At 44.3% G+C, this 23,522-nt stretch overlaps 1 protein-coding gene across 1 annotated transcript in view; it reads right to left on the bottom strand.

The window, feature by feature from the left end:
• Positions 1-15,344: 15,344 nt before the first annotated feature.
• Positions 15,345-23,522, bottom strand: part of PGR (progesterone receptor) — an 877,082-nt gene continuing 868,904 nt past the window's right edge. Inside the window, exon 9 of the mRNA XM_069639098.1 lies at positions 15,345-15,539. Within this exon, the coding sequence (XP_069495199.1) occupies positions 15,506-15,539 (34 nt within the window). The 3' untranslated portion in view covers positions 15,345-15,505. The remainder of the gene's footprint in view (positions 15,540-23,522) is intronic.

Genomic DNA, 23,522 nt, shown 5'->3' with positions numbered 1-23,522 from the left:
CAGTCCCTTTCACTGCAACACTCGCCCCAGGGTCTTCTTAGTTCCAAGTATACTTTATTTGGACCCTAACGCATCATAAAAGTTACATACAGTAAAATACAGCATATAAAAACATTTAATAATCAATAGGATTTACAAAATGCAAACACAATAAAATATCCAAGAGGAACGTTAAGAATATAAAATAATCAATTAAGAGGCCAAGGCCGGTGAGGCCGACACAACTTTCACTGCTACAAGTAAATATTTCAATCTCTTTGACCAAGCCTATAGCAGAACATTCACCATACCATAAAATACCATTTACAATCTCCTGCCAGACAGAGGCACAAAGACACTTTGACCCTTCTGACATCAAAATACCTGAAAAGCGGTATCACCTTTTTTTCTCCTGAAATAAACAGGCTGGACAGAAAAAAATAAAGTGCACAATACTTTCATCTACCTTAAGGCAGAAGGGGCAGGCAGCAGAAATATTCAGGTTCCAGCTATGCTTTAGTCTCGCCAAATGTAAGTACCAAAACACAGCTTCATATAAAGAGTCTTCATTGATTTTGCCTGCATTTTATCTAGATATGATTCAAAGCCAGTCACAGATTTTCTGGCCAAATAAGGGGTTAAGATAGCTGAACACACAAGTTTCACTCGTGATTCTTTCTCCCACATTTCTGCATTTGCCTTTTTAAAAAAGGAATTTATAGTTTGCTGGAATCCGTTCGGCCTGGAGCCAATAACCCTCCATTCCCACTGCAATGACATCCTTTCAATTAGCCTGGAAGCAAGGTAAATCCCGTACTCCCAACTGAGTCGTGACATCCCTGACAACACGTCAATAACAACCCATGTTACTGTTAGTACACAACCTATCCAGGAAAAATACAGGACTGGTTTGACAAACAAATCCAATACTCTGTAATCCCAGCTCCCATAAAACCGTGATGTTGGGTGTATTAGCGGCTGCCCAAGGACCGATTTAGGAACTTTCTGCTCCACCACCTGAAGTGCGCGAGAGATACAGGAGCCAAACAGTTCAGCCCCATAAAGGGCAGCCTGCCGAACCTGACTCATAAATCAGTATTATGACAGAAACCGGACCTGCCCCATAGGTCTGGATGAATCGGAGTACAGCTGCACCGCACTTAGCCGACTTCAATCCTGTTCTCTTCGCCTGATCGCCCCAAGTACAATTGGCCATCAATCAAACCCCCAAATAATCGTAACTCATAACCTGCTAAATGATGCCACCCATAGAGCTGACCTTGAGCCCAGGGATTTTCTTGGCCCCATTAGCACTAAAAACCATTGCCTGGGTTGTCTGCACATTAATTGTACATCTGTTTTCCTCACAAAAGCCTTAAAAAATTGCCAATTGCCTCCGTAAACCCCTGGGGGTCAATGATAAAAGGACTGAATCATCGGCAAATAGGAGAATAGGTATATGCTCACATGCCAACATTGATGCATCCATTGGTTCAGACATTAGCTGATCCATAACTACCTCTAACAAATTACACAAATTCCAACATTGATCCTACCTCAATGGTCAAGTTATATAAACCAAACTCTCCTTGAAGCCATTAATAAGGTAGCACCGTCGTCCAACCAAAAACCTTAACCAATAGCTCACCTAAACTCTTGTTACACACCTAGTCTTAAAGCCTTCTGTTCCTCAAAAAGAATTGCTGAGTATGCCTTGAAAAAAATACCCTCAGATGAGAACAAACAGCATTTTACTGCCTTATTGAAAAAATATGCATACGAGAGAATCGCAAATGCAAACTCGGGCACAAGAGAGCTCCTCGCTATACTACGCAAAGCCGAGACACCAGCTCCATCACCAGATAACTGCATCAAAGTCCTCCCCTGGTGCTGGAACAACCAAAACACCCTCCTTGCTAAAAATGTCCTTACTCCAAACCAAAATCACAGCAAAAAAAAATCCAAACTAGCATCCCCGTATAGCCTCATAACCAGCGACTCACACCCCCTTCACCATTCCCTGGTTTGAATTCACACCGATCACAACCACTGAAACCCCCAAAATTATCAAAGGCTTGAAACCCTCCAAATGCCAAGGTGACATATGTCCAGCCTCCTTCATAAAAGACTGCACCAAAGAGTTTGCCCCCTTCATAACGGGACTGATCAGTAATTTGTGCTCAGCTGGCAATGTACCAGAAAACCTAAAAAAAGCTTGGGTACTCCCACTCCTCAAAAACCCTACATTAGACCCCAACATCCTTACCAACTACCGGCCCATCACAACTGTACCGTTCCTCCTCAAAATACTTGACAGAGTGGCCTATCTGCAAATACAAAAATATTTGGAAAATCACAACCTCCTTGGCCTACGCCTGGGCCACAGAACGGAAACTGCCCTTTTGGACTTAAAAATCCAAACGGATGAAATTAAAGACAAAGGCAACCTAGCCGTCCTCCTACTTGACCTCTCAGCAGCCTTTCCACAAAATACTCTGCCAACACCTCTCCTCAACGGCCCGCTTCTCACCCAAAGCCATAATGTGGATAGAATCCTTCTTGACCAATCGTACAATGAGAGTGTTCTACACTGTTGTCTCAACAACACTCTAGAGCATCTTTACCAAGCCACTTTTTGACCTACTAGACGAGCTCGGTGTCACCTACACTAACAATGCGATGACACCCAAATCCTCCTACCCATCACCGTCAACCACGACACTGACTCCAAAATACTGAGCTAAATATATCAAACCATTCAGGCCTGGAGGTCACAACATGAGCTTTGCCTAAATGATGAGAAAACGGAATTGCTTATCATTTGCTCAATCTCAGCAAAAACAAACTCTGACTCCTACAAATCATTTACTATCGACAGAAACATCATCACGGTGGCCAAAGAGGTAAAAACCGTAGGAGTATACCTAACAAGGCAGGTAAATGCAATCACATCAGCTGAAGAATACATCACCAAATTGATCAACACCTGCAGGCCCTTCCTGAACACTTACTCTTGCGAGAGGCCTCACTTTATCCAGAAATGACTATTGCAACTCCCTCTTTGCAGGCTCCAACTCCCACAATATAAACAAACTACAAATTATCCAGAAAAACGCCATAAGAGAAGCACTTAAACTCTGTAAAAAGATTGCATCTCCACAGCTAAACGTAATATCCACTGGCTCCCGGTTCGAGAATGCATCATGTTCAAAACACTATCCCTGACCCAGAAATGCCTATCGAACAATGCCCTGATTTACCTATCCAGACAAATCTCCAAAGCCCAATATAACAGACCTACGCAGACAGCCTACTTGTACCTCATCATCATCCTGAGATTCAGGCTCCAGAAAGCTGGATGTATCAGGTTCCCGGTGGTTGCGGCCAAACAATGGAATGCCCTGCCCCTAGTGCTAAGATCTGAACCATCCTTCTGTTCCTTCCGCAAAGGCCTCAAAATCTGTCTCACCTCCCAGGAAATCCAGAGGAACTGAAATCAAAAAACTGTCTAAGCATGTGGTTACTATCTCCTCCTTTTTAGACTAGAAACTGTTCGCTATGCACCTTATAAATAACACCCATGTTTGAAAGCAACTGTAATCAATACGCTCGTGTACCACTCATGCTTGAAACTAACTGTAATCCCTACGCTCATGCAAACTATTTATGGTCTGTACCAACTATGTCGGAAATATATTGTAATGTATTGCTTGTAACCACCACTTTTAAATTAACTAGCGCCCAGATGCCTCCGGGTTCGTTGCACTTTATAAATGTAAAAATAAATAAATACATAAATAGATAACCCCATCAATAAAGAGGCAGAACAAACTTGGTGCAAGGACACAGCCCTGCCTAGCTCCCACCTCAATATTAACTCTAGCAGAGGTTTGGGCATCCTGCGAGTACCTAATCACCGCCCGTTATTGTTATAGAGTAACTGGATAGCTCTTAAAATACCAGCCCGGGAGGCCCTTGTTAATTAAAGCATACCACAGACCTGCCCTGGGTACACTGTTGAATGTGTTTTTCAAATCCATGAAAACCTCATAGATGTTCATAGACTTTAGTACTGCATATGTATCCAAAATCAACTGGAGCCTCAGAGCTTGATCTACTGTGCTGATCCATATTGCCAGTTGACCCAATACTGCCTTAGCAAGTACTTTGCCCCCCCGCACCAAGAAGGGAAATAGGTTGTTAGTTGGCCGGACAACCCCAATCTCACTTTCTTGTATATTGGGACCAGGATTGCCTGGGTCCATGAATAAGAGACTATGTTAGTCGTCAGCAAAGCATTGAATAATTTGAGCAAATATGGTATCCATACAGACACCTCCTGCTGATGCCAATCAATAGGGACCATGTCCAGGCCAGGTGCTTTACCCAGCTTCTGCGACGTTAAGGCAACCAGAATGTCGCTCTTGATCAACACAAGTGGAACAACGCCGCCTATCCCTTGCCCCTCCGAGATGCCTCGGGATATCACACCAGTAGTTGTACTTGCTGCCTTATAGATGCTGGCAAAATGGGAGATCCAAGCGGCATCAATCATGTTGGTCATTACTAAATTACAACTGCCAAAAACCTCTTGAGTCACCAGACTTTGAGGCCTATGGGAGATTTCTCCAAAGTTGGTCTGCATACGCCGTCTTTTTTTCTTTGAGCAGCTTGCGGTAAAAAGCCATGGCATCAACCAGGGCCAGCCGACCCAAATCGTTCTCCCCCTTTGCATGCTCAGCCAATCGCCATCATACTATGGAGTAGTATGTGGGGCCAGGGTTGGACTGGCACCATCGGCCGATCGGCCACTGGCCAATAAAACTTGAGGTCCTGGGGGCCGGATTTTGAACAAGCCACACCTGGGCCGGTTTTTTGCAGGTGATTTTTCAAATTATTTTTTTTTTTTTGTAACTGAATGATGAGCCGCGTCCTGAACAGCTCACAGCAGCGTCATGGCTGGGCTGACAAAGCATTTGTCAAAGCAAGGTAACACACATACGTTGTTACCTTGCTTTGATGATTTTTTTATGCATGGAGGGAGAGGGGCAGCCAGCCTGGCCAGCGTGCGGTAGTGGCCTGCCTGGGCAATGGGCATCCGGTGATGGCGCTGGCCTGGCGCCAGTCAGCCAGGCCCAGTCCTGCTCCTGGCTGTGCGAGATGAGCAAAAAAGTAGTAATTGTAACACTGAGCTCTGGGCTGGGCTCTATGGGCTGCAGTCGGCAGGCAGTCTGGGCTGGGCCACCGCACAAGCCACGCCCACGGCACACACATTCTCCATTGAAGTTGCTTTCAAAAGAAACTTGTGCCTGGAAGGCCGCCGGGGAGCGTGGGCGGGGCCGCGGGCCAATGAAAATTCAGCCTGCAGCCCTGCACAAAGACTCTGCGTCGCCAGAGAGGGGTCAATTCCGGCATCAGTTATTTGGGTGCACACTTAGCACAGTTGCACACAGTCAGCCAGCCACAGACACCCGCGCACGGAGGGCGACTGGCTACCAGCAGCAGACGGCAGTCTCATGTGCACCATGGACCATGGTGCAGCAGGCAGCAGCAGGCATCGAGACTTGAGAGAGGGTCGAGACTCGAAGAGACCACGTGCAGTAAAAGGGCCTGCCCGGCCCTGGAAGAAGAACTAACCTGAACCGGGATTGGCCACAGAGGAAGCAGAGGTGAGAGTTTTAAACACGGCAGGTGTCTTTACATCTGCTCCCTTGTAGAAAACAGTGGCTGTAAATTGTGGAGTATAAAGTACCAGGGACTCAAACAGCTAGAAGTGAAGACATGAAATGCTCGCTTGCGACACTAGTTCTTCTGTGTTGGCATCTTTCATAGATTTGGGACAAGTCGGAGATCTCAGTTTATCCCATATATTCCGGGGTTCAGGAGGAGGGCAGATCCACACAATAGTTACATCATTGTTTCACACTTGATAGTAGCATCAGTATGACGCTGTTAAAATCGCTTGATCCTGGGAGGGAATTTTATTAACGCACAATCAGCCAAAGGCACCAGACGCTGCAGTGCTCGAGTCGGTGTTGACAATGGGAGAGCAGTGGGGGGTAAAGACCCTGCCTCAGTCCCACACCTGACTGGTCAGAGCTATTCCACTTCCCAGCAGTACACACTGCTCGGCAGGCATGTGCCAGGCTGCCCCCCAATGCAGCCACAAGGTGACAAAGATCACGCGACTCACCCGATGGGTAACCCCGAGAATGGACACGTTATGCCACTGTTTTTCTGTGGTGATGACAGGAGATCTGCAAACCTGTGCTCGTGGCACTGGCGCCCAGTAAATACCCCCTGGCCGCTCATTGTTGGATGGACTCAGCTGGGACAGATCTGCAAAGTCCAGTGCCGGAGAGTGCAGACTTGTGCACACGTTTCACGAGGATGGGTGACACTGACACTCGGGGTGACACTGCAAGCTTGCACCTGTGGCTCTCGATTTTTAGTGGGGGCTGGTGGTTGGATTGGGCGGGTCAGGGCTCGAGTCCTAAAAAAAAAGTGGCATGGACTCTGATTTACGCATTGGAAAGTGACATCACAAGAAGTGAACATATGGTGAGTGAAATATGTACATTTCATTCAACTTGACGAAAGTGCACAGGACAAATAAACAGGGCTAATCCTCCCAGCCCCCCGCCACCCCAAAGTTCTTGCTAAGTTGGGGGCCCGGGCAGTGGGACACGCACTGGCACTGCACCGCTGTGAGTGACCTCACCTGGCTGCCATCTTGAGCAGAGGACCAGCAGCACGTGCCCGTCACCAGCTGCCAGTGCCACCTAGCAGGAGCAGCTGCTGACCAAGAAAGTTTTTTCAGGAGGTGTGGAGGGGCATTTGAAAAGTCAGTATTTCAATTTTATCTCGGATTATTTTTGGCACTCTCACATGTAAACCTTCCAGGGTCCCGGCCCGCTGTGAATATATATGGCATCTTACATGTTCAAACCCAACCTCATCCCCCAATATGAATGAGTTGGCATCTAAGTCGCCACACATAGAAAAGTGTACATAGCAGCAGGGGATGGCTGAGCACCTGTTCCGAAAACCAGCTCTGTGTAGTGTGGGGGCACACTGAACCGGTCTCCAGAGAGCACCTGTTTTTCCCGTTCTTTACTTTGTGTTTTCAGCCTTTTGTCACCTGCCACTTTATTCTCGTGCTCAGGTCCAACTTCATAAAGTTAAACAGGGAGATGATGCGACTCTCAATGATGGGGACGATTGTGTTCCCCCACCCCGAAGGAGAGGAATAACCGAAAGATTCTTAGAAAAAAATATAATGTAGTTGGTCTCAAATGGTAAGGACCTCGTAGTACCCAAGGCTGATGCAGCCGAGACGAGTGTCATGCGATTGCATTGTTGACACGTGTCTGTTGATGTCACTAGTGGCGTGTGAATCATTGTGTTGATGCACACACAAATGAGCACTGAATGACCAGAGACAATTCACTTTACAGCTGTGGACTGGTGGTCACACACACATTACAGTAACTAATCTGCATGCAGCCCCATCAGCGCCCCCGTCCACCCAGCACACAATACAAATCAGCCACCTCCTCTCGCTTCAGAGAAGGAGCAGGGCTGTGAAGGGAAGTCAAAATTAAGACATTGGGCCTCATTACGACCCTGGCGGAAGACCCTGGTGCTATTAGAACCATGGTCCATGCCGGTAAGTTACCGACTCCGCCATGGAGAAAGGGGGAATTACCACCCCATTACAAGGTTGGCGGGGCGGTAATTCCCCCTTCCTCCATGGCCCTTCCCCATTCCCATTTTTGCCCCATAGGGCTCAATGGGAATGGGGAAGGCACTAAGTACGGTGCCGCAAATTGAGGCACCGTACTTAGCACCAAGGTCCCTTTGCGGATCCCTACTTTAACGGCTGGTAAAAACCAGCCGTTAAGGTCGGGTCCCGCAAAGGGACCTCGTAATTAGGTGCTAATAGATTAACAGCGCCGCAGCCTTTTACGGCGCCGTTAACCCATTAGCGCCTGGGTCGTAATGAGGCCCATTATTTTTTGACACAGAAGGATACGCTGCTGCTGACAGCGCAGATGAGTCATGGCAAGTCAGCGAACCCCTCTTGCCAATTGCAAGTGAAAGGCGGTTTTAATAACAGGCATTTTGATGAATGCTCCGGACCGCAATCCCCAACAGAATTATCAAATATATATATATATTTATAAAAGATGTCATACCAAGCGTAATGCATTTTTCTTTAGAAATACCCTTTTAAGGCTTTCCTAGGCATGTGACATGTCAACAGGGCATGCAGCTTACCTTCAATTCTGCTGTTGCCATGTATTCTCCCAGCTGCGAGTTTAACTGACAAAGAAAATGGTGGTGCCTGCCAAGCAAACAGCTCAGCTGGGGGGTGATTATACACTTCTCTGAATGGTTGCACTTTGCATTCAAAAAAAGTTCCACACATTTATTTCACTGGTGAAATACTTTGTTCAAGCTTGGCACAGACTTTCATATGAGGTGGTGTGGGAAAAGGAAATGTGGGAATTTAGTTGAAGGAAATGGGCACTGGGATAATTCTAGTTGTCCCTAAAGTGAGTAATGACAACACCTGGCAGGATCAGCAGCAGCAGTGGGGGGACGGGGACCTGGATAAAGTGCTGTCTGTATAGGCCTCAAGGCCGTTACCTACCATAAATTAAGATTTATCAAAACAAGTTATCAGAAACTCCTGCACCTCGGAGCTGTGAACCCTGTCACAGAACTGTAAGCAAAGTTATACTATTTTATGAGTTGTGTTGTTAATTTGAGCATAAATCTAACTGGCAACTATTACTTTCCGGGGTCATCATTTGGCTGCACTGCTTATTAAATGCAACTCTATATTCAATACTGGTGGCAACGAGAAGACATGACTTAAGTCTGGTTCTGCAAAATAAGTATTAAGCTATGTTATCACTTTCTCAATCATTTACACAAAACATAACATGCAACAGACACATGAACCCTCAATAAGTAGCATTTTCTGTAAAGTCGTGAATTGACGCGATTCACGGAGGATGGTTTGTGGGCCACTTTTTTGAGGTGAGGGGTGGGCCACTTTTCTTTGGGTGTCCGGGCCTATTTCTTGTCCCAGTCCGACCCTGTGTGGGGCCCTTCTAATAGTGGCCGGACAAGGCCTGCTCAAGCATTCACCCACAAACCTCAATATCCCCTCATGAACTTGAAGAAGTCGATCTACATTTTTAGCCACAGTACAGCAAAAAAGCTCAAAGAGGGGCAGAATGATTGCATAAATCCCTGATAATTTGGTCCGTAAATGTATTGAGTGTCACTTAATGGCGCCTCTTGCATCCCTCCTAAACTCGGTAGGGATAATATTTCTGCCCACCAGCCTATCTCATAATCACAAACAAAGACCCTGTTGCAGAAACTACAATGGGGTTATGGTCACTTTCCGGCCTTTTTAATACCCCAAAATCCTGCAAATTTCCCCAGAATTCCTTGTTCACCAAGATATAATCGATCAAACTACACATGGGATACGTACCAAAGGTTTTCCAAGCAGGGCGGTCACTAGGACATCTACCATTACGTGGCCTAAAGTCAAGCACCAAAACCACTTTTGCAAATCTATAATACTGCTTGGGACACTGCGCCACCAAGTCCCCCACACACCATCTAGAATCCTCCTCCTCCATTATCCCCACCATGATATGCAGCGGTTCAAATTGGATATTAAAGTCCCCACAAATAATGCATTTCTTTCTGGCAAATATGGTCATCCCTCCATTTGGTTACTCTTTCCTCCAATAATGATAACAGGGAGTGGCTGGCAATAGTGTCTTGGCGATTATACAGATTTAAAAGTAACAGGTTTGACCCATCCAGACAGCACATTTGGATTTCCATATCGTTACTGCACCCAACAGAATAGAGAATAGTTTCACATTTATCCACAGGTTCAGACCACCACTGGGACACCCTTTTTTCCCTTTTAGAGCTAGCACATGAAATGATCCAAAACCCTCAATGTCATGGACCACCAATGACCAGGTCTCCTGTAAATCTGTAAAAACGCACCAGGTCCAGCCATGCAGGATCTTCCATATGTTTCTGGATACCTGCTATGTTCTACAACGTCACACGCAATGAGTCCGATGGTATACACAAAGAAGTTGGGGATGCATAACGAGGATGAGAATCGCAAGCAAACTTGTAGGTTGACATAGGGCCAAATGAACGATCACAATAGCATTGATTATTCAAAATCAAAGGATCCAATACCCCACGTATGAGAAGTCTAAGCCCACCTGCTACATTTTTTAGCACCTGGAACCAGCCGACTAAGGCTATCGAGAGAGTGACCCACGATAGTATTACACATCACTGGAGTGAGTATAAAGCTCCTCTGGCCAACATTATCATTTGGTGCTATAAATTGCTTATGGCATATAGTTAGCCAAAAGCCCCACATATACAACATACTAGAACACATGTATAGTAGTGAGGGCACCACTGGTGATGCAACCTCAAACAAAGCCCAGTTCGTGGGGCTCAACCAATTCGGCAATTCAACCCGCAATATGTCAGCTCCAGCGATGGTTGCAAGCTCCGGGATCTGTCTCCAAAAATCTAACAGGACAGACCTTCTTAAATTGGGCTCTCTGCTTTAGGGCACATTTCTTCAATTTGTATTAAATTCCCTGGGTTCACCAGATGTAATTCTTTGCCTTGTGCACTATAAGGGAAATTATCATAGATATGTGGAAGGGCAGAATTGAAACAGGGAACTGAGGTCATGGAAGCTTCCCTTTGTAGAGTCGAGCCAGATGGCATGGTACAAGGGCTTCGATATGCAGATAGAAGAGTTTTGTACCTGCTTCTCCGTAATTGACCCCATACCTGTTGCCGGTGGCATAGATAATGCAACAGGGACATGTTGAGGGCGAGTCAATAGGCCCACGGAGACGAACCTGCCTAAAAGTGTTGTCCCTCTTATCTCTGGTAACCAATGTGCAACTGGAGGTGCTAGTATGGGACCTAGAGGCATTTGCAACAGGTAGGGTTGGTATGGCTGGTGGTAAGGAAGAGCCATCCAGCTCAAGATTAGACGTACACCTACATTTTAAAGAATGTTTATTCTTGCGTGCCCAAGGGGAGCTGTTCATCATAGACAGTTTGGTCTGTAATGCAGCTAATACCAGCTCCTCAGATTCTGCATTGGCTGTAACTGCATCCGGTACCATATATTATTATCCATAAGAGATAACTGGGTGTTCAATAATGTTGCAGGCGGAAGATGGTAAGATCCCAATGATATACCCTGGTTTATCTGAGTAATCTCATTGTGCACTGCGGGTACGGGAGACTCAACGTTCAACTGTTGAGCAACGCTTCTCCCAAGTGTCCCAAGTACAGTTTGGGTAGAGTCAATGCTGCACTCCAATATAACATCTACCACTCTTGTCAGAATTCTTTTCCTCTCACATTGATCCTCAGAAAGGTTCGTGCATAGCAGGAGAAGAACATCTACTTTGTCCATAAGTGCATTTAGCATTGATGCACCAAGCATATTGCCACTGATATTGTCACAGATATTCCACAGGCCAAGTACAACAATGATTTAATATAGTTAAGAATGTCTGCATCAATGACTTGGTCAACCTCGCTCCCTCTGCAAAATTGTCCTATAGCAGGATGAAAAGATTCAGAATTATAACTTGCAGATTGATTGACGCCAGTACTACTTCCATGTTCCCTGTGAATTTCTCTGTAATGTACAGCACATATTGAAGAAAAATTCATTGTTATCAATAAGGTGGGAGGCAAGGGGAGTGCCTGGCCCCACGCTCAGGGTGCCCGCCCTAGTTGATTGATGGATGGACAATACAGCCCCAGCTGATATTGCCACAGGACTAAAATAACCACTGATCTTAAATTGCCCACCCATTTCTGATAACCTTTTTTACACAGGGCTTTATTTAGGAATTACTGTTGAAGGCTGTGAGCATGTTTTCCTTTGTACTCTAACCCAATCCTTAGCATATAACGATGGTGTTTGGAGGACTTCAGGGGCTTCACAATGATAAAAAGCACACCCACAAATAGCTGGGAACCAAACACTCCCTTCCATCTCCCTTTTTTCCACAGCACCGTTGACCTAAACTGTAGACCTCAACTATAGACTGTTAGTTCACCAAAATCTTCCTGCAAAACCTCTTCCCAAATTTAAACATCTGTGGTGTCAATTCTAGATGTTTGCAATCCACACAGACAAAGTCGTTCTCCACAGCTAATTTTAAAAATTGCAGTTGGCCAACTCGACTGGGTGGATTTATCTGCAATATGTAAAAGCTTCCCAATAGTGTCAAAACAATGCCTATCACAACAAACACTGAGTGGTCCACATCAAGTAGAGTCAATAAGGGCTAAAGTTTTTTGGATAAAATGCAAGTATAGATTTTCACATTAACATTAATCAGCGCTATTGACCTATCATAGTAACTAGCTTTAATATCCTTCACCGGCTTAGGTATTATCGCAATATAGGATTGCTTCATAGATGCTGCCAGGCCTCCAAGTTCTTTAAAATAATTGAATCATTTTAATATTGGAGGTCAAAATGTTGCATATGTCTTATTTAACCACATTTAAGTTGGGAAATAGCCTTCAGTGTTTCCTCTAGTGCTATAAGTGTATCTAGAGCCTCTTTCTGGTCCACCATTATACAGGGCAGCTTAATGTGTGCTAAATATTGTTTTGATTTCTGTACATCCAGTGTGGTCCAAGAGTATAATTTTTTTTAAAAAAGAAACTAAACTGATTTATTTTCCCATTCTCGATTTCTTTCCCGTTTTCTCCTCTAATCATGGAAATAAAAGCTCTAGTTGTATTAGATTCCCTAGCCTGTTCTCAAACTCATAGAAGTATCTATTCGCTCTTAAGACCATTCCTTCTGCTTTGTTAGAGTTCTATGTCATTTTTTTGATTTTTGTAGATCGTCGAACAAAAAGACCAATTTTTTTCATTCGATTTTAGGCGGCATACAAAAAATGAAAAAATGACATTTCTTCACCCCCACGCCACAATCCCAAGCCTACCACAGCCCCCCGTGCGGTCAAGGAGCTGTCTTTCAAAATCAATTTTTTGTGATATTTTTTAAACAATGTCTTCACTTAGGACCCTTGCTTTTCCAGTTCCCTCATCTCTTTCCTTATATGTGTTTCATCCAGGCCTCTCATAACTCTAGATTCAGTAGCTAATGTAATTAACACTCCCCTTAGTACTGTTTCAGTGCATCCCACAAAACCTGTAAGGACACCTCAAGTATATCGGTTTCCTCCCAGTATCTCCGCAACATCTGTGATATACAATCTTTGATGATATGATCTCTGAGACAATAATCCACTAGTTGCCAAATCCCCTAATCTTCCCGCCTCTCCCAGACACCCAATTCTAATATAATTGGTGCGTGCTCCAATAGTGAGATAAGTCGTCTCTACCCTTTTTACTTCTTTGATAAGAGTGGGGAAAGATATACAAAAACAATCTGAGAGTTTCTTATGGACGTAATAAAATGTGTATTCTCTATCGGAATTGTCCGTAGTCCCCCATGCATCGATTAGACCCATCTTTGTATGCCGCTGCTTTACCTTGCGTGACATAGCCGCAGATCATCTGTTTCTTACTGGATCCATCACCAGATTAAAATCTCCAATAAGTAGTGTTACTCCTTCAGCTTTCTGCTCTAGTTGTCTTAGGATGTTTAAGAAACAAATGTATCCTGCGCTTGGTTTGGTACATCTAATGTGAATACTGTGGGTTCCCATCTTTGACACTTTTCAGTATGCCATATTCTACCCTCCTCATCTATCTCAGTAGTACTTAAATGCCTAGTTTTTCTGTATTAAAATTGTCACTTTTGCTTTCTTAGATTTGGCACCAAAGTGAAATTGAGATGGGTGGGTCTTGTGTCTGAGCCCCTGTTGACATTGGACCTTTAAATGGTTTTCCTGCAGCCACACTATATCAGACTCCTCGATTCTAACTCCAGAATAAACCTGTGCCTCTTTACTGGGGAGTTCAGACCTCTAACATTATGTACCCATAATGTTACCATTTTTAATCATTAATTCTGTCTGCAGTCTCTGAATGTTTTGATCCAACTGGGTCATACAACTTTACCTGAAAAGAGCAACATATAAAATATTGCTGTATAACATTCAGTTCAGTAACAATATACTCACCTCCCTCCTCCCCAACTCCTAGAATCTTCATCTTCTACGGTATGTTTGTTGCACTAGAGTATAGAGCGTGTCCTTCGCTCACAGCCTCCACCCTCCTCCATTGACTTCTTAAATCTCACCCGTGTTTCCCAAGCCATTTCTCGATTGAATCTTTCAGTATTCGAAAGACAACCATCTGGATACCTTGTTTGTGAGCTGCATATCTGTTTGTTATCCATGGTCTGGAAAATATCAAAATTATACATATTGCTACCCTTTGAATATCCTCTCATAGCAGTTACTATCCGTGGAGATGTAATAAAGACATTAATAAACAATGCTTTCATCGGGCTGGGGAATGTCCTTGTTTCCCACACTTTCACCTGGACTCAGACAATTGTTGCATTTCTTTGATGAGGATCGAGTCTTGCAAGTCTCCGAACTCCACGGCAAACTCCCTTAGGTGGGGTGAAGTCCTAGAGTAACCCCCCATAAAAAGCTGCTGTGTTAAATACCTGAACAAGAGGAGTCATCTCACAGTTACTTTGCCTTTTTGCATGGTTATTTTTGCATATTTGATGCATTGTCTTCCTTTAGTTGTTTTTTTGGACTCTTGTTCAAGAACCTAAGCTCGCCTTCCATGCTTTGCACTATGGTCTCCTTATTATTCAGTCCAAACTGCAATCCTGAGGGGAAGAGCCATCTGTATCAGACATTTCCTGTTCATCTCATCTGTGAGTTGTTTCAAGCCTCGTCTTTTTGCTAGCCATGTCAGAGATATATCATGGAAGAGTTGGACCTCAATGTCCAGGAATGGTATCGCTCGGTTCTTGTGTGCCGCAGACATTGGGTGTCATCCCTAGTTTGCCGATATCCTGGTAGTGAATCCACCAGGATACCGGCAAACAGACCTACCAGTGCCTGATATTCTGCTATTACCGGGATATTCCAGGTGCCGTCAATGGTGGTCCTTCCCCATTCCATGGAGTGCAATAGGTGGAGACATTAAGTTTGCTGGTATCCCGCTGGTACCGGCAAACCTGTAATTAGGGTTAGTGTGTCATTATAGTGCAGACTATATACACGTTCAAACATAATCCATATCTCACTTTATACAAATTACATCACAGATGGATTACATTGCAGTATAAATGTATACATCTACAGAGTTGTCTGCTAAAAGGCGCAAATTAAGGTACGTGCTTTTTTTATTGTAATCATAATTTTAAAACAGGTAGAAGCCACTCCTCCAGCAGGTGCAAGATGAAGACTTTCCCGGGCTCTGCCGATCCTTGAGATGTTCAAAGAGGTTGCCGCAACGATAAGTGCAGATGTTACAGATTGTCGCTGCAAAGATCTTCTTTTAATCTATGAAATTAATGGTCATGTAAAGTCATTATTGCAGGGAACCAAAGATGGTTTATGCTACTTCCAAAGCAATGATAGCATACAAATGTTAATAATCTTTTTCCACGATTACAGTGCTTCCTGAGCAGGTGATAACATAATACAAATCATTTTACTCTTGATGTTTTGCAGAGTTACATCATTTATATCCGTGCATGTGATTTTGTTTTCTAATTAAATGTATTTCAGTATAATATCCTCTCGTGTAATCACAAACAAATACTCCCCTTTGGTTACCTTGGATTGATCCACAAAGAACTGAATTCATAAAGTTGACCTGCAGAATTCCTGGGAGCTAGGATGCAGAGGACAGTCTGCATAAATGCATCGTGCCATGCAGCGTAATCTGAAAATAATGAGTTCCCGGCACAAACCACCATAACACGTCTTAAAGGGCCTGTCAAGGTGAATTATCCAAGAAAGGTCAAATTGATTTCATACCGCTGCTGTTCAAAGCAATGATCCTCATGTCGCTTTCCAATTCTCCTTCACCAATAAGAAACATAGGGCCTCATTACGAGTTTGGCGGTGTGGGGAAAAAAGTGGAGGTAATTCTGTTATTTTTCCCACAGCGGAATGACCAATTTTCTTTAGGAAAAGTGAAGGATTCAGTCAGTGGTAATTTTGACAAAAATATCCAATGGAGTCCTATGGACTCTGGGGATTTACACCGCCTACCACCACTTGTAATCCAGTGGTAAACCCACAGGACCAAGTAGTGGTAGCAGTAATTCCATTTGGTGGTATCTCAGCAGATTTACCACCCATATACCACCAACCACGTAATGAGGCCCATAGCCTTTTCACACATCCCTTTTGCAAACACAATTGAGTGCTTTTACATGGATGAATATGTCCCTGCTTGGATCTGTGGAAGTGCGCATAGCTATTGACATAAGTAATGACAATGTGTGCCAAATCAGTATGGCCAATTTGTGAATGACCCGCAATTATTTTTGTTGTAAGTTGTGGTTTTGCGCATCCCCTCACTTGCAACAACATGATCTGGATGTTCAAAGCCGAAGCATACGCCATAGCTATCCCATTATAAGCTCTTTATTGTCCCTGCCCTCCGCCATGAGTTATTCCACTCATGAGGCATCTGAAGACTACTATAGGACCACAGCTTCGTAGCTGGAAAAGGCCTGACTCTCATGACCTTATTATCTCCTACAAGGAGACCTTCTCTGCCGAGCCACAGCTCGTGGCTGTGCCAAATTCAACCAATTTACTTAGCGCACCTCAAATTCATGCTTTCCCCATGGCAAGGTCTACCTATGCCCTGTCAAACATGTTGGGCCTTCCTCAGCCAATCTTAATCGTCTCCTCTCTCTCGGCCTAAGACTACTCATGCTATTTCTCTTCCAAAATCATAGACACCTCACTACTCTATTAACCCTCCCTCCTGTCTCCTCCTTCTGGTTATGTTTTTTTATCGCACATTTTTTCACTGTGGCTCTTTTTGTTGCTGAATGATGAATGGGGAGACTCCCTGCACCTACTATTTCCCCCACCCTTGCCCACTCCCCCAAATCCCACCCCATAATGTCTTACCCAAACACCCCGGTAGACACATTTTGTGAAGAAAACAAAATTGATAAAAAGCAGCAGTAAAAAATGTATGTCAAAAAGACTGGGTACTCTTTCTCTGCCCCCTTTCCCGCCTTTATAACTTATGACTTCTGGACCCTCTGCCTGACATGCCCTTTTGGGATGTTTCCCATCAGTGCAGCCCACCCACCCTGTGCACTTTTAAAACTCTCTGCAGGACAGAAGATCCAGTATCTTATATCCTTTCTCTGCTCCTTACTCATCCTTCTCTCCAACCTGTCCCTCACCCTGGGCATATTCCCCGTTTTCTACAAAGTAGCACATCTCTTCTTTAATCTTGAAACACGCTCTTCTGATCCCAACAGCTCCATGAACTGTCAGCCTGTTTCTTTCCTCCCCCACCTCTCCACGATCCTGCAATGAGGTATTTTCACCTGAATCACGGACTACCGGTTGACTAATGATTTAGCACCACTTACAATCTGAATTTCATAGTCACTCCTCTGAGATTGCACTCATCCACATCTTCAACTTTCTCACCTCTGCCCCCATCGCAAGACTATTCATTACTATCGTTCTCTTTGATATTTCAGGAGACTTTGAAGCTGTTGGCCTCTTCCCCTCAACCTTTCTGACATAGCCATTCAAGAACTACTGCCTCACTGTATTGACTCATATTACTCAAACCAATCTTTCACTATCTCGTGGAACACTGGCACCCCTCTTCTCATACTTCCCACTGGTGGTAGTCCAACAAGGCTCTGTCCATGGCTCACTTCCTTTCACCCTTACTCCTCTCTTCACTTAGCAAAAACATATCTCCTCTTTCAGTTTTTCCTACCACCTTTTTGCCAACGACCCACAAATCAGATTCACTTTTCCCTCTCTGAATCATTGAGCCACATATGCATATCACTGCCATCTAACAATGGATAGTTCTTCAATGGCTCCTACACATATCTTCCAAAACCAAAGTCAAAGGTCTTTAAATCTGTCTGTTGATATGATATGGCATTTATAACACACCTATACACAAGTGTTTCACGGCGCGACAAGGCAAGAGAGAGGAAACAGAGGGAAGACAGACAGCAATCCTACTAGGCCAGGTGACATTGAGATCGCGCACGTGCAGGCAGAGGGGAAGGGGAAATGTGCAGGGGGAAACTGGAGGCGGCAGTGCAGTACATAGGAGAACAGTAAAATAAATAAAAACAATAAATAAAAGTGCGGCCAGCTGGTGGCAAGTGCAGGGGTAAGAGCAGACTTCAGGGGTCAAGTGCTAGTAGGGGCTGAAGGAATACACAAACAGTCCCAAGTGCAGGGGTTGCCAGGGAGCAGTGCAGGTGTGCAACTGGCAGGGAGGGGACCTGGACCCGAGATCAGAGGGTAGCCAGGTAACAAGTGACAATTCCGGTTCAGCCAGGAGATCAGCAGGAGAGAGGAAGAGAGAAAGCAGAAGCAAAGAGAAAGGTCTTGAGATGCTTCTGGAACCAGAGATGGTTTTCAAGTTTCAGAGAGGCCGGGAGGCTGTTCCATTGACTTGATTTCCGACATGTCCAACTCCATCTCCTGTTAACCTCCCCCTCCTACTTACAAGCACTCCTCAGTATATCTGTCATCTTTCCACCTTGAGCTGCCTTCCGTTTTAACACATGTTTTTACTCCCGGCACCCTTACACAGGAACTACCTACCCTCCTAAATAAACCATATTGCCACCATTTAGGATTTTACATTAGCTATAAAGCGATACCTCCTTAACTTAGTAGAAGCATCACTGTCATCGTCCAGCATCACCATGCCTATATATCTTCCCCTGCTTCGACTGTACATTGACTATAAATGTATACTTAGCTTAGCTACTTAGGTACTATTCTGCATTAAACCTTTCCATGTCTTAATGTCTTTTCCCTCAGCTGGTCCGCCTAGCATTGTGACTATACCACTACCAATGTGAAGAAACCTTTTACAGGATTTCTCAATTCTGTATTATTAGGTACGTACAGTGTTTCTAGAAGAAGCACTACATACTAATACTAAATAATGTCACCTAACAGAGTGGAGTGCACAAAGACGGAGTCCACCAGTTGCATGTACAATATTTCATTTAATTATTAACACACAACTCTTCTTCCTTTGGGATATAAGAACAAATAAAATAAAAGTAATCAGCAGTAGCCTTTCAACTCTAGCAGATGTCGCTAGGTTTTATGTCAGCAACTGTAAGTAGTAGGACAGTTTATTTTCAATGTCCAGTCCCGGACTCGAGGGTTGCCCAAATGCTGTGGTCTCCATGCCATCTCACTTCTCATCGATACTCAGTTTTGTGTTTAAGGGTTTCCTCCCCATGTGCTGAGTCCTGACCATCTCTTGGCACCTTGATTCTCTGTTGCAGGATCAGAGATTTTCCACATCCTATAATGGTGTACTCGGCAAGGTGGGCCTTCCAATGGTCTCCTCCACATCCCTATCCTACACTGCATCTCACAACACCCATGCTTCTCCCAATCCACTTCATTGCCATGCCACGCGCTTGTAGCTTTTTCCACAGTGGACTTGGCTCCTTCAGATTGCCACTCAGCTCCTTGACCCTGCCTTAAGCCCGGCTTGCCCACTCACACCTTCCTGCTCTTACTGACAATGGTCTGCACCAGTCATCTAGCCTCCTCACTAAACAGCTTCCTCCTGATATTTCCAAACTTACTCCTCTTCAATTTCACCAGCCTCCTCCTGATATATATATCTCCCCTTACCTCCAGCTCCTTCTGTGCTCCACTCATCTTTGAATCTCTCTCTTCTCTCACAACTTCCACACTGTAGTCACTAGCTCCTACTACAAACATGCCCACACTCCTTGCGTGAGGCTTTGGGTTTATATAGCCCCTTGGACCCTTCTCTAGGGTGGGGTACAATGTAATAGTCTTCACTCGTGCCTGGGCTGAGTCAGAGGGTGACTGCACCTATGTGCATTTGGGGCTGTCCAAAGACTTTAAAGGGGCTGACATCTGTTTTGAAAGGGAGAGAATCCCCTGGTTGACCGTTGGCTTTTTTATGCTGCTGTACCACTGGGATGCAATGGAGTGGGGTCTCCTCCTTTCTGTGGTTGGGGGGCATGTGTAAGTGACTAAATCATACCTTTCGTGTTTCCCTTGTCTTTCCCTGCATCTGCATGCACTTTGGGCTGGCGGGAGGCAGATGCTGTGTACAACTACAACCTGGGTCTGTGGAACGAACAACTACAGTGTACTCCTGATGTTGGCACGGGCTCACCAAGTGAAAGTGAATGAAAGTGAAATATTTTGCTGACATCTCAAAAGAAGAGCCAAAGTAGCAAAGACACTATGCTCAATTATCTGTCGAGCTGTGTATTGTAATGATGGTTATGCAATTAGAGTCCTGTAATGTGGGGAATATTGTAGAAGTGACAGTTTGGAAGACTACTGATCTCTGACTATGTAACCACAGCATAATTCTCCTGGGGGCGTTCCTACACACTTGCAGTTAAAATAAATCTTACATGAAAACGTTTATTTATGTTACCACCACCTTTACCCTGTAATGTATTGGTCTTCGACAGGTAAAGGCATGAAAACTAGTACAAGACCCCAAAGAGAGTTTAGCCAAGCTGTGCGGCACTAGCTCTGTCCTGTAAGCGGGACTAGAGCGGCAACGTTGGTGTCATGGGGCAATGTGTGACAGACAGCTGACGCGTGGTGTTTCTGCTATGAGTTGTCCAGATTTGCATTTGTAATGTCCAACAGGCTTAATTATGCATGACCCTGAATGCTCTTGCTATACCTCTAAAGTAAAACGAAAATTAAAAGGTAGAGATTACCGGTGGTGTGGTGTTCTTTTCTCTCCCCAATGGCAGTCTACTCTTCATTTATGCAGTTTCAGGTGAAAAGGCACATTTCATAATTTCTCATCTGCTCATTAGAACTCATGCACAAGGTTAAGTGGGCCACTACACCACATTCAATACAGTGTGTGATAAGGCAGTCAGTGCTCTGCATTTTGGGCACACCCACATCTATGGTTCTGGTGTGTTATCAGGAAACACATCCAGATGAACACTTTTGGCCGTAACTGAAGAGAATACTTTGGGGTTTGTGGCGAAAAGTATTTTCTGCTGTTACTGTTGTCTGCAAACTAGTCAAAGATCCACTCTCTGAATCACCCATTTCCTGTTGCCATCCAGCCCCCATACTTGTGGTACCATCATGTCACAGGCAGAGCTCACTGCATTGGAAGATGCACTAGTGGAGTATGCAGAGGAGCTATTTAGGAGCAGACAAAGGAAGACCTGCACAGAGGAAGACGGCCATACTGGCTGACATCATGGCAAGGGGGACGGCAGTCAGGCACAGTACTCAGTAGCGCCAAGTACTGCCACAAGCGCTGGGATGACCTGAAGGTGACAGTCCGTAGCCTCATTGCCAGTCACAGAAGTGAGAGTGCTGCCACAGGAGAGGGCACGGTGTAACCCTTCCACCTCATGCCCTGGGAGGAGATGGCCATCTCCATCCTCCACATGGAGGGAATAGAGGGAATTGGAAGTGTATAGGCTGGAGCAGGGTCCAACGGCGATGTCGGTAAGTCAATTGGACCCCATGGTCATGTCTATGTAGTGTCTAAAAGCATACGTCCCCCAGTAGTGATGTGCAAAATGGGCAGGGGCATGGCCCAACACATGGCAATCCCAGCACATGCTAAGTGAGCACTGTGAGGTGTCAGAAATCAGAGACGGACACAAAGTTGAAGTGTTTTCAGCATCAGACATCTTTATTAAAATAAAAAGAGCTGGATAGAGGCCTATCTGTCCTTATCCTAAAGAGAGTTTCCCTACCTTGGGAAATAAAACTAAAGATTAGTCTGTGTCTTGCCGTCAAAATAATAGATACACTGCCCTTGTGTCCAAAACATTAATCTGACCCTCACATTAAAATGAACAACTAAGAGTACAATGAACAATATCTCTGATTCACGCTTCAAAAGGGTTTAAAAACAAATAAATAAATTCAACAACGTAATCTTTAGATCCAGAGGGTGGTTCCTTCCCCTGGATGTCTCAGGTAGGATGGCAAAAGTGTCTCCTTCAAATAATGACTTCTTAAAAATGGCAAAAGTATCTCTTTCAAATAATGACTCCTTAAAGATGGCAAAAGCATCTCTTTCAAATAACCACTTCTCAACAATGGCAAAACGTTTCTTTTAAGCAACAACTTCCTAAGGATAGCCAAAAGTGTGTTTTTCAAACAATAGTTCCTTAAAGATATTGAAAGTGTCTCTTTTAAAATAATAGCTTCTCACAAAAAACATCCTGCCATACTCCCCTGCCAGGAAGCCTTTAGTAGGTTTATCAGACCCCTGGTATGCTCTCCTGCCATGTATCTTCCCAGAATGTCAACTTTTTTATTTAACTTCAACTTGGTATTGTGCTTGGTCTGTTAGGACTTCTTTTCATCTGGTTTTTACACATCACCAGGGATACTCTCCTGCCAGCTATCGGCCCACAATGGCTGTGTCCTCTGTGTATTTCAAATGGATTACCTGCTATACTCCCCTGCCAGGAATCACTTTCTGGGGCATGCAGATCCCCTGGTATGCATGTCCACCAGGTATCTTCTCCCCAAACGCTTACTGCCTGTTGTGCTTCTTTCACCAGGGCTCCTTTTAATGTTCTCACTGTCTTTCAGTATAGCACAGTTGTATTCGGTCACTGTTTGTACTTTCTTGGCTTGAGGTACTACTTGTTCCAACTTTCCCTACATTGACATTTCATATCTGGAGAGTTGTTCAAATTCGACCTTTTAACTTCTTCAGTAATATTCATCTGCTTTTGGTAACATTTATTTTTTTTGCTATTTATCTAGCGCACCTAGCCCGTAGGCATCTAGACGCTTATTTTACAGAGGTGAAAAGTACATACATTGCTTAGTTCCAATGACTTTGATACAAGGTTATTAGCCTCTAACATATACATGAGGGGTATACACGTGGTTTAGTTCCCATGATTTAGTACGAGGTTATTGACATTTGGATCGGTAGGATAGTTACGTGGTTAAATATGCAAGTATAATAAATAGTGCTGTATTGACATACATACATGGCATAATTTCATACACAGATATCATAATAATGCTGTTGTTCACAAACATACATGGGCAGAACTGGCAACCTAGAGACTATTGTTCAGTGATTAGGGGTTCAAGCTATTCACTTGTTGTGTAGCATGTGTTAGTCATTTGTTCCATTGTTTCACAGCTATTGTAGGGAAACTGCTTCCCTCAGCTTCCCCCAGCTTTTTGCAATTTGAATCTAGGTGTGGCTAAAATGTTCACTTGCTCCAACTTCCCCCATATTGATATCTCATATGTGGAGATTTGTTCAGGTTG

Source organism: Ambystoma mexicanum, chromosome 7q, assembly GCF_040938575.1.
Source record: "Ambystoma mexicanum isolate Mex_15411 chromosome 7q, UKY_AmexF1_1, whole genome shotgun sequence".
In the NCBI taxonomy this organism is placed as follows: domain Eukaryota; kingdom Metazoa; phylum Chordata; class Amphibia; order Caudata; family Ambystomatidae; genus Ambystoma; species Ambystoma mexicanum.
Note: the sequence above shows the minus strand (reverse complement) of the source record. Positions and strands in the feature narration are given on the sequence as shown.